The sequence below is a fragment of the Neofelis nebulosa genome, chromosome 2 (genome assembly GCF_028018385.1).
Source record: "Neofelis nebulosa isolate mNeoNeb1 chromosome 2, mNeoNeb1.pri, whole genome shotgun sequence".
Taxonomy (NCBI): domain Eukaryota; kingdom Metazoa; phylum Chordata; class Mammalia; order Carnivora; family Felidae; genus Neofelis; species Neofelis nebulosa.
The window spans coordinates 115,862,182-115,882,241 of NC_080783.1; the positions used below are offsets into that span (position 1 = coordinate 115,862,182).

Here is a 20,060-nt window from a genome sequence, read left to right on the forward strand (position 1 = left end):
TCTTTAAACAGAAAGGAAACAATATGAAAGGAACCTTAGAACATTAGAAAGATAGAAACAACATGGATAGAGATGCCTGGGTGGCTCACTCAGTTAAGCTTCTGACTCTTGATCTTAGCTCAGATCATGATCTCAGCTCAGATCATGATCTAATGGTTTGTGAGCTCCACACTGAAGCATGGAGCCTGTTTGGGATTCTCTCTCTCCCTGTCCCTTGCTCGTGTGTACACACGCTCTTTCTCTCTCAAAATAAATAAATAAATAAACTTTTAAAAAAAAGAAACAACATGGAAAACAAAAATATTGATAAATACATTAGGCTTTCTCTTTACTCTTGGGTAATCTAAAGTATATTTGATGGTTGAAGCTAAAATTAGAACACTGCCTGATTTGGTTCTAAGTATACACAGAGGAAATACTTTATTTATTTATTTATTTATTTATTTATTTATTTATGAGAGAGAAAGACAGAGACAGAGACACCACATGCACAAGTGGGGTAGGGGGAAAGTAAGAAGGAGACACAGAATCTGAAGCAGGCTCTAGGCTCTGAGCTGTTAGAGCAGAGTCCAACGTGGGGCTCAAACTCACTAACTATGAGCTCATGACCTGAGCCAGAGTCAGACACTTAACCAACTGAGCCATCAGGTGCCCCGGAAATATTTAATTATATTATGAATGGGAGAGGATAAAGGGATGTAAAGGAAGGTAAGGTGTCTATACTTCATTCAAACTGGTAAAATGACAACACCAGTAGACCATGATAAGTTATATTTATACAAATGTAATACTTAGAGCAATCACTAAAAATCTATACAAAGGGATAACATTCAAAAATCCAAATGAATCAAAATGGAATCCTAAAAGGCTTTCAAGTAACCCACAGGAAGGGAGAGAAAAATAAAACAGATTAATGAAAAATAGAGAACAAAAACCAAAAATAAAATGGCAGACTTACCAATAATTGCATTAAATGTAAGTGGTCTAAATATACCAATTAAAAAACAGAGATTGGGGCGCCTGGGTGGCGCAGTCGGTTAAGCGTCCGACTTCAGCCAGGTCACGATCTCGCGGTCCGTGAGTTCCAGCCCCGTGTCAGGCTCTGGGCTGATGGCTCGGAGCCTGGAGCCTGTTTCCGATTCTGTGTCTCCCTCTCTCTCTCTGCCCCTCCCCCGTTCATGCTCTGTCTCTCTCTGTCCCAAAAATAAATAAAAACAAAACAAAACAAAAAAAAAAAACGTTGAAAAGAAAAAAAAAAAAAAACAACAGAGATTGGCAGAGTTGATTAAAGAACATGAATCAGGGGTACCTGAGTGGCTCAGTCAGTTGAGCGTCTGACTCTTGGTTTTGGTTCAGGTCATGGTATCAAGCCCCACGTCAGGCTCTGGGTGGGCCATGGAGCCTGCTTAACATTCTCTCTCTCACTCCCTCTGTCCCTGTACCTTACTCATGTGTTCTCTCTCTCAAAAAAAAAAAAAAAAAAAAAAGTGAAAAAAAAATCCATGAATCAATACATGCTGTCTACAAGAAACATATTTAAACATAACCATATAGGTAAGTTAAAAGTAAAAGGATGGGAAAAGGTATATTATACAAACATTAATTAAAGGAAAGCAAAAGTGGCTACATTAATATCAGATAAAGTAAACTTCAGAGCAAAGAGAATTACCAGAGATATTATATTACCAGATATATTACCAGATAGATATTATATTACCAGAGATATTATATCATGTAAAAATGTCAATCCACAAAGAAGACATAGCAACCACAAATGGATATGCACCAAACAACAAAGCTGCAAAATACGTGAAGCAAAAACTAAAGAGCTGAGGGTGCCTGGCTGGCTCAGTCAGAATAATGTGCAACTCTTGATCTCGGGGTTGTGAGTTTGAGCCCCACATTAGGTGAAGAGATTACTTAAAAATAAAATCTTATTTAAAAAAAAAAAAAACCAAAGAACTGAAAGGAGAAATACACAAATACACAATTAAATATATTTTTAAATTTTTATTATTATTTTTTTATTTGAGAGAGAGAGAGAGAGAGAGAGAGTGAGAGCGAGCATGCATAAGCAGAGGAGAGGGGCAGAGAGGGAGAGAGAATCCCAAGCAGGCTCCATGCTCAGCTCGGAGCCCAACATGGGGCTTGATCCCACAACCCTGGGATCATGACTTGAGTGGAAATCAAGAGTTGAACACTCAACCAACTGAGCCACCACCCAGGCATTCCCTTCTTTTTTTTTTTTTTTTTTTTTTTTTTAACAAACCCACAATTATACTTGGAGACTTCTTCAACACCTGTCTCTGAGAAATTAATAAAACTAGACAAAAATCTAACAGGATCTAATCAACAGTTATGGAACACTCCCCTCAATAGCAGAGTATACATTCTTTGCATGTACCTATAGAACATAAAGATAGACAATAATTTGGGCCATAAAACAAACCAACAAACTTGAAAGAACTGAAATCATTTAGAGCATGTTATCCGACCACAATGAAATCAAATGAGAAATAATAAAAAGAGGGACGCTTGGGGGGCTCAGTTGATTGAGTATCTGACTTCAGCTCAGGTCATGATCTGACAGTTCATGAGCTTGAAGCTCCCACTCAGCTCACTGCTGTCAGCACAGAGCCCACTTCAGATCTTCTGTTCCCCCCCTCTCCCTGCCCCTCCCCAACTTGCACACATGTGCACTCTCTCTCTCTGTCAAAACTAAATAAAACATTTTTTAAAAGAGAGAAATAACAGAAAGATAAAAGGAAAATTTCTAAACACTAAGAAGCTAAACAACATGAAGAGCTGGTTCTTTGAAAAGATCATTGAAATTGATAAACCTCTAGTATGATATCAAAAGCATGAGGTAATACTATGAACAACACTACGAACAACTCTACAAACAACACCATAAACAACTCTATGAGTACTATGAACAACTCTATGAACAACACCACGAACAACTCTACAAACAACACCACAAACAACTCTATGAACACAACGAACAACTCTATGAACAACTACAAACACTACAAACAGCTCTATGAACAACACCGTGAACAACTCTAAGAATACTATGAACAACACTATGAATAACTCCATGAACAACACCATGAACACTATGAACAACTCTACGAACACTATGCACAACTCTATGAACAAGACTGCAAACAACACAATGAACAACACTAAAACAACTATGAACATAAATTTGACAATTTGGACAAAATGGCCCAATTCCTCAAAAAACACAAACTAACACAAATTACCTAATATAAAATAGGTAATATGAATAGCCTTGTAACTTTAAGGAAATTAAATTCATCGTTTTAAATTTTTTAGAGAATTTTTTTTAATGTTTATTTATTATTGAGAGACAGAGTGTGAGCAGGGGAGGGGCTGAGAGAGAGGGAGACACAGAATCCAAAGTAGGCCCCAGGCTCTGAGCTGTCAGCACAGAGCCCAATGCAGGGCTCAAATTCACAAACCGTGAGATCATGACCTGAGCCGAAGTCGGACGGTTAACCGACTGAGCCACCCAGGTGCCCCTTTTTTAAATTTTTTAAAAAAGAAATACCCAGACCCAGGTGCTTCCACTAGAGAATTCTACCAAATATGTAAAAAATTAGCACTAATTCTACATAATCTCTTTTCAGATTAAAAAAGACTTTATTAAAAATGTATTTATTCAGAGAGAGAGAGAGTGTGCAAGTGTGTGTGAGAATGAGAGGGGCAGAGAGAGACAGAGAGAAAGAGAGACAGAGAGACAGACAGAGAGAGAGAGAGAGAGAGAGAGAGAGAGAGAGAATATATCCCCAACAGGGTCCACACCACCAGTGCACAGCCTGATATGAGGCTCAATTCCCTGAACCGTGAGATCATGACCTGAGCCAAAATCAAGAGTTGGATGCTCAACAGACTGAGCCACACAGGCGCCCATAATCTCAACCAGAAAACAGAAGAGGAGAAAACCCTTTCCAATTCAGTTCATGAAGCTGGTCTTACTCTGGTACCAAAACCAGACAAAGACCATTTTATTATTATGTGTTTCTTTGTTTTATTTAGTTTGAGAGAGACAGAGAGTGAGCATGTGAGCAGGGGAAAAGGATGGCAGGGGGGATAGAGGAAGAGGAAGAGAAGGGGAGGGACGGAGAGAGAGATTGAGAGAGAGAGAGAGAGAGAGAGAGAGAGAGAGAATCTCAAGCAGGTTCCACACGGAGCAACACAGGGCTAGATCCCACGACCCGGGGATCATGACCTGAGCCAAAATCGAGTCGGACACTCAACTGACTGAGTCACCCAGGTGGCCCAACAAAATTTTTTTTTTAAAGACAGAAAAGAAAACACTACAGACTAATATCTCTCATGAACATAAAAAATTCTATTTTCTTTTCTTTTTTTAATGTTTATTTAATTTTGAGAGAGAGAGAGAGAAACAGTGTGAGTGGGCAAGGGGCAGATTCTTTTTCCCTTTAATATTTCATCTTTAATTTCCATCACACTCAACAGTCTTCAAAATTGGCTTTTAATGGCCACCAGTAGTCCATTGAATAGATTAAACTAATTAAACTTAGGTATTCAACCTAAGCCCCTTTCCCTGCTCTCCCTTTTGTAGATTACTGTCAAATTCTCTTTTTATTTCTTATATATTTATTTTTGTATTTTAGAAAATATATTTATTTTGACAGAATGAGATGATATACAACAGTGCCTAGATCACCCCCAAATTTACTGCCTGGTCCATGACCCCTCAAGCCCAACTGACTTTCTCTCTTCTTTGCAGAAAAAGAATCGTTATTTGGAACAGTTAGACCTGGGCTCAAACACTGACTCTGGCTTTCATTTGTTGTGTGTATTGATTTATTCTCCCTTAGCCTTAGTGTATTCATTGATAAGATGGACAGTATGATGCTTAAGTGAAAACACAGTGACTAAAACATGTAGATACACAAAAGTGTCAGTTCCTCAAAATTTGACATAATGCTCCTCTTCAAAATATTTTCCATAAGCATGCGCTTATAAGTTAAAGTACAACTTCTACCTTGCACTGTATACAAGTATCAGTTTCAAGTGGATTGCAGATTTAAATGTAAAGAGCAAAACTAAAATTTTGCAAAGGCAAACCTTTTTAATGTTTATTTCTTTTTGAGAGTGAGAGAGACACAGAATAAGAGGATATCCAAATGGTCAATAAACATATGAAAAGGGTTCTGTCTCATCAGTCATCATCAACAAAGAATTAGAAATTAAAATCACAAGGCAATAATACTACAAAATACCCATCAGAATGACTACAAATGAAAATAAAAAATAAACATTGGGGGCTATGGAACAGAACTCTTATACACTGATGGCAGGATTGCTCATTACCATAATCTCTTTGGAAATATCTACCAAAGATGAACATTTGCAAACCCTATAATTCCTAGTTATCTACCCAACAGAAATGCATACCTATGTTCCCCCCACCACCCGCCCAAAAAAATTATCATAAAAACATGATGCTAGAATGTTCACAGTAGCATTTTTCATAGTAGCCCCAAATTAGAAATTATCCAAATGTTCAAGAATACAATGGATAGGGGCACCTAGCTTAGTTGTAGGGCACGCAACTTTTTTTTTTTTCTTTTGAGAGAGAGAGAGCGAGACAGCATGTGAAAGCAAGGGAGCAGGGGAGGGGCAGAGGGAGAGAATCTTAAGCAGGGTCCAAGCTCAGCACAGAGCCTGATACACATAGGGCTTCACGGTGGGGGGTAGGGGGTCGGGACTCGATCTCATGACTGAAAGATCATGACCTGAGCTGAAATCAAGAGTAAGCCACTCAGGCACCCCAGGGCATGCAACTGTTAACCTCAGGGTCGTGAGTTTGGGCCCCATGAAGGTATAGAGATTATAAACATACATATATAAAACCACATTTTATTTTTAAGATTTTATTTATTTTTATTTTTTTGAGGAGGGGGCGGGCAGAGAGAAAGGGAGAGAGAACCTCAAGAAGGCTCCATGCTCAGCACAGAGCCTGAGGTGAAGCTTGATCCCACGACCCTGGAATCATGACCTGAGCAAAAAATCAAGAGTTGGATGCTTAATTGACTGAGCCACCCAGGCGCCCCTAAAGATTTTAAAGTAATCTTTACACCCAAAGTGGGGCCAGAACTCATGACCCCGAGATCAAGAGTCACATGCTTTTCTGATGAAGCCTGCCAGGCACCCTTAAAACCACATTTAAAAAAAAAAAAAAAAAAAAAAAAAGTAGAATGGACAAATTAATTGTGGTATAGTCATGCAATGGAACAGTACATAGCCATGAAAAAGAATGAACTACTGTACATGCAATATGGATAAATGTCACAGAAATGTTAAGCAAAAGAATTCCAACACAAAATGTGTTCCACTTATAAATGATTCCACTTATATAAAAAGTATCAAAACAAGCAAACCTAATATATGCTTTAGAAGTCACAGTAGTGGTTACCCCCAAAGGATGGGGGTAGGTAACAACTAGAAGGGGGAAATGACTAGAAGCAGGAGCTTCTGTGGTGCTGGTAATGATTTGTTTCTTGATCTGAATGTGGGATAGAGGAATGTGTCCAGTTTGTGAAATTACTTGACTGTACATTTATGATCTATACACTTTTCTGTATATATGTCATCATTAAATAAAATATTTAAAAAGGATTAAAACTCCTCATGGTATTAAATCCCCTCAGGATTAGGCCTATCATTATCTATACCACATAACATGTGGACATCGCCCACTATCCTACCTGTACCCTACACTCTGATTATCCCAAACTTTCCTGATCCAGTTGTATCCAAATCTACATCTCTTTTGTTGATGAGTCTTCCAATGTAATACATGTTTCACCACCCCATAAATGCACATGTTGTTTTCTCTTTCCAGGTCCCTTCCCCTCCCTTTCCTCTTTGGAGAATTCCCAGCCCGGGCATCCTTTCTCTAAGGGTTTTACCCCAGCACTCCTCAGTCAGAGCCTCTCCCTGCACCCACTGCACCCTATACTACACTATAACACTGACCTCATTTCTTTATAACTACTTATTTATGCAACTTCCCCAGTAAAATCATAAGCTCCTTGAAGACATGGCTAGCTTATTTAGCACAGTGCCTGGCTTAGAGTAGGTTCTCAAAAAATACACACTGAGGAGTGCCTGCGTGGCTCAGTCAGTTAAGCATCGACTCTTGAGTTTAGCTCAGGTCATGATCTCACAGTTTATGAGTTTGAGTCCATCGGGCCCTGTGCTGATAGCACAGAGCCTGCTTGAGATTCAATGTGGCCAGTCCAAATAGAGATGTTCTGTACAAAGACACAGTACAAAAAGATCAAATAATTTCTTTTTATGCTGATCACTTGTTGGAAGGATAACCTTTGCCTATACTGGGCTAGACAAAATCTATTATTCGAAAAAAACTTTAATGTAAAATTTAAAAATACAGGAAAGATGCTCAACCTCACCAGTAATCAGGGAAATTTAAGTTAAAACAATGAGTTATCGGGACACCTAGTCGGCTTAGTTGATTAAGAATCTAACTTCGGCTCAGGTCATGATCTCTCGGTTTGTGAGGTGGAGCCCCCAGTCAGGCTCTGTGCTGACAGCTCAGAACCTGGAGCCTGCTTCTGATTCTGTGTCTCCTCCTCTCTCTGCCCCTCCCCTGCTTGCCCTCTGTTTCTCTCTGTCTCTCTCTCTCTCAGAAATAAACACTTAAAAAATTTTTTAAAAACAAACAAAACAATGAGTTATCTTTGGAGAGAATTTCATTAGACTCACATATTTAAGAAGGGTGAGAGGAAGCATGCAGAGGTATTGTTCATGCCAGCATTGTTTGTAATGGCTAACCACTGACAACAGCTCAGATGGCCCACTGATAAGAACATGGATGAATAAACTCTGGCGTATTAGAACAATGAACTAGTATTCAGTTGTGAAAATAACTGAACTACAGCTTCATGCATCGACATGAATGAATGATGCATGAATCTCCAAATTAATGTAAGTTTAAAATTAAGCTACAGAAGGAGCACCTGACTGGCTCAGTCGGAGGAGCACAGGAGTCTTGATGTTAGAGTCATGAGTTCAAGCCCCACACTGGGTGTAGATATTTAAATAAATAAACAAACAAACAAACAAACAAACAAACTTAAGGGATGCCTGGGTGGCTCAGTTGGTTAAGCAACCGATTCTTGATTTCGGCTTACGTCATGATTTCACGGTTAATGAGATTGAGCCCTGTGATGGGCTCGTGGAGGCTGCTTGGGATTCTGTCTCCCTCTCTCTCTGTCCCTCCCCTGCTCTCGCTTTCTCTCTGTCTCTCTCACAATTAAAAAATAAACTTAAAAAAAAACTATAGAACACAGACAATACCATGAATGTAAAGTTCAGAACATGCCAAGCCAAGCACTATATCACTTGTGCATGTGGGAAAAGTATAACAAAAAGCAAGGAAATAAACACAAAATTCAAGACAGCGATCACTTCTGTGAAGGAAGCAGAGGGTTATGAACTAGGAGGGATCCCAGGGGCTTCAGAAAGATTGGTAATGTTCTATTTCTTAAACTGAGAGTTCAGTGCACAGTTGTCCATTTTATTGCTTATGCTTTAAAACTTCCCATACATACAAGCCTTCTTTCTTGCTTTTCATAAAGCAATGTACTTTTCTTCATGTAAATCCTGCAGAAATATCATATTTAGACCAACAGATTGGCAAATATTAAAGATCCTGATAATATCCAGGATTGGTGAGGGTGCAGAGAAAAAAAGTAATCTCATATATTGTTAGAGTGTAAGTTTATACAAGTATTTTTGGGAGTTAATTTGGCAATATTAATGAAAAGTGTTTGTATATTTTGTAAGCCCTTTGACCCAGTAATGCCACTTTTAGGAATATGCTCTATGAGGGACATCTGGGTGGCTCACTTGGTTAAGTGTCCGACTCTTGATTTTGGCTTAGGTCATGATTTTACAGTTCATGAGATCAAGTCCCAAGTCAGGCTCCCGCACTGGCATCCCAGAGCCTGCTTGCGATTCTCTCTCTTCGTTCTCTGCCCTTCTCTCTCTCTCTCTCTCTCTCTCTCTCTCTCTCTCTCCCCCTCCTTCTCCCCCCCAATCAATAAACATTTTAAAAAAAGGAATATGTTCTATGAAAATCCACACACATTTGTCCCAAGATATATGTGTAAAACTGTTGACTATGATACTGTTTACAAATAGTTACAAACTGGAAACTGCATAAGTACCCTCTAGTAGAAAAGTATGGATAAAGTATCATCCATACTCCGGAATACTACACTGCTGACAATAAACTTCTATGAACTGACAGAAAATGATCTTCAAGATAGTACAGAAAAAAGCAAGTCGGCAATTCATAAAAAAAATGACTTCTTATTTATTTAACTACATAATATGTACATTCACAGTAATTGCCAATTCCTATATATAACAATTACTATGTACTGAGCCCTACTGGCCTCTATTCTAAGGGCTATTCTATTCTAAGGGCTTTATATATATTAACTCATGTAATCCTCACTATAAAACTAGATGGTAAATATTATTATCAACATTCTCCTTTTATGGATGAGAAAACTGAAGCACAGACATTAAGTATCTTGCCTAAGGCCATATACCTTGTAAGGGACAGAGCCAGGATCCAAACCCAGGCCCTGTGGCTCTAGAGTCCTTGCTCCCAACCACCATGCCACAGAGCATTTCCAGAATACAAGTACATGGGAAAAGCACTGCATTTATACACATTAAACGAGAGACGGACAGGGGAGTAAAGGGACCTTCAGTCCATACTTGCACAGTGTTTTAAACTTTAGCAACAAAAATGTATTTGTGCAGCACCAGTCTCATATGTAAATGAAGAGAAGGCAAGAAAAAGTGCTAAACTTGGAGTTGGAGGTGGGGTCTGAGTCCAACTGACACCTATTAATCCTTGAGCAAATCACTTTATCTCTCAGGGCCTCAGTTTTCTATCTGCAAAATAGAGGTGATAATAACCTACCCTGCCTACGCTTAAGGCAGGGTAGGTAGATATATAAGATAGTGTGAAAGTGCTTTCCAAACCATAAATCACTTCACAAAAGTGAGACAGCATTACTTTTCTGAGGAGCCCCGGGGAGGGTGGGGGAGCCCAATTGTCTAAATGAAGCCCGTGAACAAATCTAGATTTCTCTCTGGCACCTCAAGCTCCCAGAACCAGAGAATCCAGTCTGCAAGGCCACGAACCTCAACCCACAGCCCCAGCCCAGAGGCCAGGAGGAAAACCCGGCCCCTCTCTGTCTGGCGCCTTTGGTTGTCTTCTGGAGCCAGAGTAATCTCAGGGCTGTGAGCAGGTTCCGGGGAGCTGGAGGAATGCCCCAAAATGTCTAGCAGGGTAGTCCCACTGGGGACTCCCTGAAAGTCACAACAGAAGTAGAGCCTTCTTCTCTAGAGAAAAAGAAACAGCTAATCACAAGGTAAGCAGCCTCTAACCTCATAAACATTCTTGGGGAGAAGCCCAGCCACCTCCAAATTACAGGCAGCCTCTCACCTCTGTTCAAACAAATCTCCAGCTGTGAGTCACTCCTCAGTTCGGGGAGGGGATAAACACATAGCTGAGGGGTTAGAGATCAAGACACTGGGGAGAAATGATAAGGGAGATAGAGAGGGAGGCCCCAGAGGTTCTCACATTCTAGGCTCCTGTGGAAAGGGGCAGATCTGTCCAAGATCTGTGGATCTATGGGAAAATAAGCTTCCCCTGCTCCCACTCCCCAGGCTGCTCTGGCGGCCACGAGAGATGGGTGGCAGGTGAGGGTCAGGGTCTTTCCAGGAGGAAGTAAGCACAGTGGAGATCATCCCTGAGCTGGAAACCAGCATCCTCAATACGTCTGCACTCTATAAACCACTCCCCCATCACCTGGTCCTTCAGTCCTGTCCCCTCTCCCACCTGAAATGTATGTGGTCTCTCAAACCACTGCAGGTTTGAACCTCACGGTTCCCCTCTGAGAAATGGGAATAGCCAGCCACTTAAACATGGGTTCCCAAGAGGCCAGGACAAGGAAAGACCCGAAATGTCAAAGAGGGCCAGATGGGGGTGGTTGGGGCCTCCCCTCTCTTGGCTGAGGCTCCCAAGCCCCTCCACTAAGAGGTATGTGGCAGCCTTGGTCCTGCCTTCTACAGGGCTCTCAAGCTCAGAAATGGCCTTCTGTTGAGTATGACACAAAGAATTATTCTCGTTCCTCCCCACAGATTAGCCAACAAAACAGGTGTCTGCCTTTTGTCTGGCTACCTGCCCAGAGGCATGGGCTGGACAAGCACTATGCAGAGGGCTAATGGGGTGATTGGGAGGTGAAACGAGAAAAAGGATTTAGGGTGGACCCTAAACAGGGCAGCCCTTCTCATCACCCGGACACCCGGCACAGGGAACCACTGTGGCCTAAGAGGCCTAACAGTGAGTGTGTACAAGGAGGGAGGTGGGCTCCTGAATGCCCAACTCTGAAGGAGATACCCTTTTCCTGAGCCAGTCTCTTTTCAGGAAACCCGCTAGGGGTTCAGCCAGCCTGGAATGAAGGGGCAGTTCCTCAGCGCCCCCTCCCCTCACTTTTCATTTTGTCATTTTTTTGCTTTTGTGCCCCCAGATCCTAGAAGACCATTTCCTTTTTCTTCCTTCATCTACCCATCCCCATCGTACCCTATATTTCTTCTCCTCTTCCTGCCTCTGCTGGCCAGGCTTAAATCTAGGCCACCAGCCTCCTTGGCACATACCTCTTCCCCTAACTAAACCTCCCCACCCCGAGGAAACAAAGGTATTTCACAACTCTGCATTGTGACCCAAAGAGGCATGTACCATAATTACCAGCAGGCGGGGAAGCTCATCTCACATTCTCTGAGCACATGTGTCTGGAACCGAAACCATCTGGGTGAACACCCCACCTCCCACCCCAGAAAAATATGGCAAACGCTGGCACTAAATGCCAGGTGATTGGGTAAGCCTCCTATTCCAGATCCCCTGGTAGAGCTCAGAATTCCCCAAATTCCTGGCAGGCTTTGAGACGTGAGCTATAGTGCTCTGGAAAGTAAGAATCTGGCAATGAATGGGGAGTTGGAATGGTGTGAGGAGGAATTTACAGACTGAGATTGGGCCAGGTGTCAGGAGTGGAAGCAACAGGCGGCCACCAAACTTGAAAGGTTCCTCTGCCCGGGAGCTTCTTCCCCGCCCTGGTGTCAGAGAGACGGGGTCTTCACCATTTTAGACTTTATTCATTCCTTTGGAGTAAGCATCAATGACTCCAGTGGAATCCTCTTTCAAAATCCAAATATTCTGACCCAGCAATTCCACTCCTAGGTATGTCTCTCCAAGAGAATTTAAACTATATTTACTTACAAAAATTTGTAAGTAAATGTTCACAACAGCATTAGTCATCATAGACAAAAAGCAGAAACTACCCAAGTGTCTACCAACATTTATCCATGAAGAACATATCTGAAAATATATCCATACAAGGGAATATTATTCAGCTATAAAAAGGAATGAGGGGCACCTGGGTAGCTCAGTCAGTTGAGTGTCTGACTTTGGCCCAGGTCATGATCCTGTACTTTGTGGGTTCAAGCCCCGCATCGGGCTCTGTGCTGACAGCTCAGAGCCTAGAGCCTGGAGCCCGCTTCGGATTCTGTGTCTCCCTCTCTCTATGCCCCTTCCCCACTCTGTCTCTCTCTCTCTCCCCAAAATAAATAAACACTAAAAAAAATTATTAAAAAAAAAAAGGAATGAAGTACGGATTCATGTTACAACATGGATCGACCATAAAAAACATCATGCTAATTGAAAGAAGCCAGTCACAAAGGATCACATATTATATGATTACATTTACATAAAATACCTACAACAGGAAATCTCAGACAAAGAAAGGAGACTAGAGCTGAAGGGGTTGGGAGAGAATGGAGAGTGACTGCTAATGGATCAGGATTTCTTTATAGGTAAAGAGAATGTTCTAAAATTGATTGTGTTGATGACTGTATAACTCAGTAAATATACGAAAAGCCACTGAATTGTACATTTTAAATAGGTTATTTGTGCAGTCCACGAGTTATACCTAATTAAAGTGGTTACAGAAAAATTAGGCCCATAGTAAGCCTTCAATAAATCACAACTTTAGTTCAAAAAAAAATTTTTTTTTTTTTTTAAAGGAATGGAGCTCAGGAAAGACTTTGGTATTAAACTAACTCAGCTTCTGAGATCCTAAATTAGGCATAACACCTAGTCCAGGGTAAAGACAAAGGTTCAGACTGTAGGTGATGAAAAAATTCCAAATCCACCCAGGCATTGAGAGAAACTCTCTACCCAAGATTGATCAAGACAAAAAAATTAGAGAAGATGAAAATAATACGAATATCTAAGGAAGGGTAACACTGATAGATTACTTAAAATCCTCTTACCAAGGGGCCCAGAGCATCATAGGACACCAGCTGCCTGAGCCATGAGTCAAAAAGAAGGAGGAGGAAAGGGACCTAGAGCAGGATGCCAAGATACAAACGCTGACCATCACTCGTCTAAAACCTGTCCTAGGGGCGCCTGGGTGGCTCAGTCGGTTAAGCGTCCGACTTCGGCTCAGGTCACGATCTCGCGGTATGTGAGTTCGAGCCCCGCATCAGGCTCTGAGCCCGTTTCAGATTCTGTGTCTCCCTCTCTCTCTGACCCTCCCCCGTTCATGCTCTGTCTCTCTCTATCTCAAAAACAAATAAATGTTAAAAAAAAAAAAACAAAATTAAAAAAAAAAAACAAAAAAAACCAAAACCTGTCCTAGCTGACTTGGTGCTAGCAAAGATTACTCTGGGTAAGAGAGTAGTTACACTACTACAGGCCCCTTCACATCCTTAAGACCCTCCACTGGTACAAGAAAGGGGAAAGGAACAGATAAGAATAAATATTAACATAATGAGAAGGAGCAAACCTTGACCAGACCAGAAAGTTCTCAGACTCTCCCTCCATCCCTTGGGCAGGGGTCTCATGAGAGGCTAATACAGTCTCCTCTAAGCCATTAAGTAGAGCAAGCAGAAAATAACAGCCAACATCTGAGCACTTACCATGTGCCAGGCCTTGTGCTTAATGTTTCACATGCATTATCTTATTTAATCCTTATAACAACCTAATGAAGAGGGTGAAATTATTATCCCCACTTTACAGATGAAGAAACCAAGATGCAAGAGATTAAGTAATTTACCGAAGTGATCTTGGGCAAGACAAACATCAAAGCCCTGACTCCAGCCCACTATAAGGTCAGATTCCCAGGACCAGGCTCTTAACCACAATGCTATTAACAGAAATCATAGTTTAGCCAAAAATTGTTATGTAAATACACTGGGAGGATGGGAGAAGGGAAAGGGAACGTGTAAGGAGTGGGAGCATAAACTTTTCTAGAATTCCTACAGCAGGAAGTCAACAGACGTCTAAAACTGACAAATCAAGAAGTATCACTATAAGCATATTATTTAGAAACAAGGGGGGTAAACCCCAACAAAAGAGATAAGAGTTGAAAGTGGCTACTTCCATGGGGCAGGGCTTGGGGTAGGAACCTGCCTGCTATGTTCTTTTAAAAAGCCTTTTGACATTATTAGATCTTTTAGAAATCATGAACATATATTCCTTTGATTGAAAAATGATTTAAAAAAAAAAATTAAAAAAAAAAAATGATTTAAAAAGAAAAAGAAAGAAACCGAGATCATTCAAACCGAAGTCTAACGTAGTGAACATCTGCTGTTTTTTTGTTTTTTAATCTTTATTTTTTTTTGAGAGAGAGACAGAGTGTGAGCAGGGGAGGAGCTGAGGGGAGGGAGACACTGAATCAGAAGCAGGCTCCAGGCCCTGAGCTGTCAGCACAGAGCCCGACGCGGGGCCCAAAGTCACAAACTGTGAGATCATGACCTGAGCTGAAGTCAGATGCTTAACCGACTGAGCCACCCAGGCGCCCCTGAACATCTGCTGCTCTTGCCACACAGTTTCCATCCTCCTCTACTGATAATAGCACTTGGGCTTTGCTTTGGAGAACCTCTCTCCTTTCCTGGGTAAGCTGGTGCACCTGTCCGTCAAGGAGCTCCATAATGCCCTGGCCAAGGCAGGTGAGGGGCCAATGATGCCCTCTCCTTGGGATCTTGGGCAGAACTGCAAAAAGGTCTGGAACCAATTCAACCACCTGTAGAAACCCTCCATTAGTTCCTTCCACTTATACAGACCCAGAGTCACGCTTTTTTTTTTTTTAACTGAAGTACAGTTGACACACAATGTTCTATTAGTTTCAGGTGTACAACATAGTGATTTGACAACTCCATATAATATGCTGTGCTCACCACAGTGTGGCTACCATGTGTCACCATACAATGCTATTATAACACCACCACACACAGGGAACACTTCACCAATTTGCGTGTCACACTCGCACAGGGGCCATGCTCATCTTCTCTGTAGTGTACCAATTTTAGTACATGTGCTGCCAATGTGAACAGCCTTGGTTCACATTTTTTTAATGTTTATTTATTTATTTATTAAAATTTTTTTTTAACGTTTATTTATTTTTGAGACAGAGAGAGACAGAGCATGAGCAGGGGAGGGTCAGAGGGAGGGAGACACAGAATCCGAAACAGGCTCAAGGCTCTGAGCTGTCAGCACAGAGCCCGACACGGGGCTCAAACTCACGGGCTGTGAGATCATGACCTGGGCCAAAGTCGGCCGCTCAATCAACTGAGACACCCAGGCGCCCCTTAATGTTTATTTTTGAGAGAGAGCAGGGGAGGGACAGAGAGAGAGGGAGACACGGAATCCGAAGCAGGCTCCAGGCTCTGAGCTGTCCGCACAGGACTGGCATGGGGCTTGAACTCGCCAACTGTGAGATCATGACCTGAACCAAAGTCAGACGCTTAACCAACTGAGCCACCCAGGTGCCCCTGGTTCACACTTTTTAAGCTTTCCCTTAATTTCTGTGAGCTGCCCATTTCCTTCTAATAAATTCCTCTTCTGCTTAAGTTAGCTGGATAGTCTCTGTTGCTTACAACCAAAGGAACTTAATGCGAATGTCTAATAAAAATGTCTGAGGTTTGTTTGTGCTTCTCCTTGCCAGCATAACTCACTACAGTGGCTTGCAAGCTTCTCTGACCTAAAACAAATTTTACCTGAAGATCTAATAAGCAGACACACACATATATATAATGTGTATACATACATATAACTGAAACTAAACTTTTGCCAAAAATGTCCACTGTTAACACTGTGATAGCACTAATTCTATTTCTTTTTCTTAAAGGACCTTATTTAGTTTAGAGAATTTTTAGATTTACAACAAAATCAGCCAGAACATACAGAGATTTTTCATATACCCCCTGCCCCAACATATGCATAGCTTTCTCCATTATCTGTATCATTCACTGGAATGGTACTTCTTTTTTTTTAAACCAAGGATGAACCTACACTGACACAACATAATCACCAAAAGTCCATCGTTCCCCTCAGGGCTCACTCAAGTAAAGTGAATGCCGTACATTCTGTGGGTTAGGACAAAAGGATAAAGACTTCAACGTTTTTTTTTTGTTGTTGTTTTTTTTTTTTGGGACAGAGAGAGACAGAGCATGAACGGGGGAGGGGCAGAGAGAGAGGGAGACACAGAATCGGAAACAGGCTCCAGGCTCTGAGCCATCAGCCCAGAGCCTGACGCGGGGCTCGAACTCACGGACCGCGAGATCGTGACCTGGTTGAAGTCGGACGCTTAACCGACTGCGCCACCCAGGCGCCCCAAAGGATAAAGACTTCTATCACAGAGTGTTTTCACTGCCCCCCAAAAATCCTCTGTGCTCTATTCATCTCCCCTCTATGCTCAAAACTCCTGGCAACCACTGAATTTTTTGTTGTTGTTGTCTCCACAGTTTTGCCTGTTCCAGAATGTCATCTAATTGGAATCTACTTATTTGCTAATGCTCGGGTCCAACCCCCTAAGTTGATTTCAGGCCTACTGGTCATAGTGGCGATCTGCAGTTTGAAAACCACTGGCTCACTGCACCTGCTCCGTCTGCCTCCAACAACGACAATCCAGAGTGCATTAGCCATGCTTCCATGTCCAAGCGTGATGCACGAGGCACACAGCCTGGCTGGTCGGGAAACACCAACAGAGTCCCAGGGTCCTGACTCACACTAGGACACACTAGTTGGTTAAGTTGTCTACACTGCTGACACAAGGAGTCACATCCATTCATTTATATACTCATCCACTCACTTTGCACATGCACTGAGCACTCACTTGATGGTGTGAACATACACTACAGCCTCCTGGTGACTGTCCAGAGCAGTAAATTCTAGCTTCAGGCTGGCTCAGAGGAGAGGAATCCCAAGACAAAGCCTGTCCCCGACTGATTGTTTACTACTGCCTCCCCCTCCGTAAGAGCTCAGGAATGTCTCCAAGAACAGATACAGGCAATGGTCATTTCATTCACACCTTTGAAGTAAAATACCTCTCAAGTCCAGCCTAGGAAAAAAGAATAAGGGGAATTTCTGTCTCCCCTTGTTCTAGAAGTTTCTGATTAGCCTCAAACTAATCCATGGCTGGAAACTGACTGAATTCCTTGCTCACTATTTTCCTACTGACTCTTTCTATCCCTCGAGGCAAGCAAGAAAATATCAAAGGACAAAAGAATACGTCAAAATCATTCTGAACAGTACCAACATCTTGGTCTTAAAATCTTTCTGGATCTCTTTTTCACAGCAAGCAAAAAGAAGCCCAGCACACCCCTTTCCTTTATTTTCCTCATACTCTTTCTCCCTGCCTCAACCATTCCAAAACAGTGAGCAAGAGAATGGAGTAGGACTTGGGGTTGACACAATAGATCCATTTCTTCCCTATCTCTTGAGTTCCATAGCTGGGGGAGTAAGAAACTACAGAAAATGAGGGACTGGGCTTGGGCAGTAGCCAGACCTGAAATATGGCAGAAATACTAACAGACTGGACAGAAACGGAGAGGGGACTGGGAACACAACTGATGGTCTGTACTTGAGATGAGAAACTATTCTAGGTAATTGTTCTGTGAGGAAGAGCCATAATCCAGGGGCCTTAGCTCCCCAGGGGGCATGCTGGGAGTGGAAGGGAGCAAGGGAAACAGATACAGAGTGGAGGGAGGAGGAATGGAGGGATACAAACTCCCCATCACCTCGGCTCCATTTCACTCTCACCCACAATAGCTTGAAAAATGGATGGAACAGTACACACCCGTTCTGGGTCAAGTTCCCTAGCAAAGCCTAGAAACATTCAGACACAAGTTACCCTCCTCGGTCTGTGAAGAGGGAAAATCATATGGTCACCCGAGTGAGGAGAAGAATAGGGACCGGGAGCCAAGGGGGTGAGGGCAGCAAGACAGATGTGTTAGCCCTGGGGAACGCCCCTTTCTCCCCCACTCTCACTTCTCCGGAAGCCCTCGTGTGGGTCACGACCCTTCCCTTCTCAGCCTAGGTTCTAGCATCTCCCTCATTCCGGAGCCTGGAAGCTGGACACGGAAACAACGTGAATAAAACAGTCCCAGGAAGCCACCCATCGGCCGATGGGGGAGGGAAGCCAGGAGAACTGCTAGGGGAAGGAGAAATCCGAGCCGAGAGGTGACCCCCAAGCGGAGAGCCCTAATTCCCTCCAGCGAAAGGTGGCGTTCCGGGCCAATCTCGGCGTGCCTGGCGTCCTACCATCCCACCCCGTCCAAGCCCTGGGCTGCACTTTGTCTTCTTACGACCACCAAAGCACCAGTAAATTCTGTGAAGGGCCTCTGAAGCCACCGGGACCCACAGAAAAGCCTGAGGCCCTCGTCGGGGACCCAGCCAGGACCCACAGAAAAACCTAAGCCCCTCGTCGGGGACCCAACCAGGACCCACAGAAAAGCCTGAGACCCTCGTCGGAGACCCAACCAGGACCCACAGAAATGCCTGAGCCCCTCCTCGGGGACCCAGAGTCCCAAGAGTGCAGGGATCCTGTCCCAGGAGCTCATTTCTCCTCCCACCCAGTCCACCGCCCGCAGGACGCCGGAGTAGCGCGCCCTGGAAAGCCGCGCGGAGTCGCCGGCAGGAGCCGCAGTGTCCTCCTAAAGGGCAGGTACGCCCCGAGTCTCCGAACAGCCTTCCTCCCGCGAGCCCTCGCGGACCCCCGCTGCCCGCCACCAGACGGCAGAAAAAAAAAAAGGGAGGGAGCGCGGCGAGGAGCCGACGGCCCCCAGCCGGCCCCAGGTGATGTCAGCGAACTCGGCGCGGGGCACGGGAGGGGCGGGACTGGGAAGCGAGGATATCGGGCGGGGGAGGCTGCGTAGCCGCTCCGTCTTACCGCGGTCTGCCCCTCTGGGTGCACGTCCACCAGGGTACACCAGTTCCGAGTCCCGTTCATCTTACTCCCGCGGCGGTAGCAGCGCGGACACCCACCACCCGCCCCGCGGTCTGGCTCCTACTAGGCAGGCGCGCGCGGAACCGTTCCCCTGTATAGGAGCGTCGAGGGCGGGGACTGCTAGTTGGTTACGCCCCCAAGATGCCGCTCGCCAATGAGAGTGAGCTAAAGAGCAGGGTGGGCGTTACCGAGAAGCACCGGGACACGCCCACCGGCCCTCGCTGAGATTTACATAAAGGTGGGGCTTGGAGGCTACCCGAGGCTGCTTTGCTGAAATTTTGTCCAGCGTTGCGTGGCTGTACCTCAAACATGCATTAGTCTTGCACTTCTCTCCTTTCAATTCCAAGGTCAGTGTTGGTAAAAGAGAATCACCCTGTCTGCCCCTCAGAGGATAGTTGGGGAAAAAACTTCCCTTACACTCTCCTCTCCCCATATATAAGGCTACCTTAGTGTAGCTGAGCAAACCTTTCCTCCATCACCGTAGAAATGCAGGCACCAAAGGCCAACTCACTCAGACTGGCCTAAGCCAGTCTGGCAGGTGCCCTGCCCTGGCAGGAGGCCCAGGCCAAAGTCAAAGCCAGCTTGGCTCTGGGTGGGGCTTGTTTTGTAGAAGCTATTATACTAAAGCTGCCCTTATATGGTCTGGAAAGGCGGGACACGTTGCCT

General features: G+C 43.6%; 1 protein-coding gene, 2 long non-coding RNA genes and 1 other non-coding gene across 11 annotated transcripts in view; 1 reads left to right on the top strand and 3 right to left on the bottom strand.

The window, feature by feature from the left end:
- TUFT1 (tuftelin 1) overlaps positions 1-19,487 on the bottom strand; it is a 50,004-nt gene extending 30,517 nt beyond the window's left edge. For 2 of the 8 annotated variants that reach the window (XM_058715753.1, XM_058715752.1), the window contains exon 1: positions 19,338-19,479. In XM_058715753.1, coding sequence (XP_058571736.1) covers positions 19,338-19,397 — 60 coding nt within the window. In that variant the 5' untranslated portion in view covers positions 19,398-19,479. Of the gene's footprint in view, positions 1-19,337 lie in introns of all 8 variants that reach the window. The other 6 variants (XM_058715755.1, XM_058715754.1, XM_058715757.1 and 3 more) reach the window with 4 other exon arrangements.
- Positions 11,902-17,539, top strand: LOC131503948 (uncharacterized). Its single transcript, XR_009257704.1, has 2 exons — positions 11,902-11,987; positions 16,912-17,539. It is a non-coding gene; the product is annotated as an uncharacterized LOC131503948 (long non-coding RNA).
- Positions 12,958-14,688, bottom strand: LOC131503947 (uncharacterized). The gene is made up of 2 exons (XR_009257703.1): positions 13,797-14,688; positions 12,958-13,558 (listed from the first exon to the last, which is right to left on the bottom strand). It is a non-coding gene; the product is annotated as an uncharacterized LOC131503947 (long non-coding RNA).
- LOC131505810 (U6 spliceosomal RNA) lies at positions 15,395-15,499 on the bottom strand. The gene has a single exon (XR_009258582.1). It is a non-coding gene; the product is annotated as a U6 spliceosomal RNA (small nuclear RNA).
- Positions 19,488-20,060: the final 573 nt, after the last annotated feature.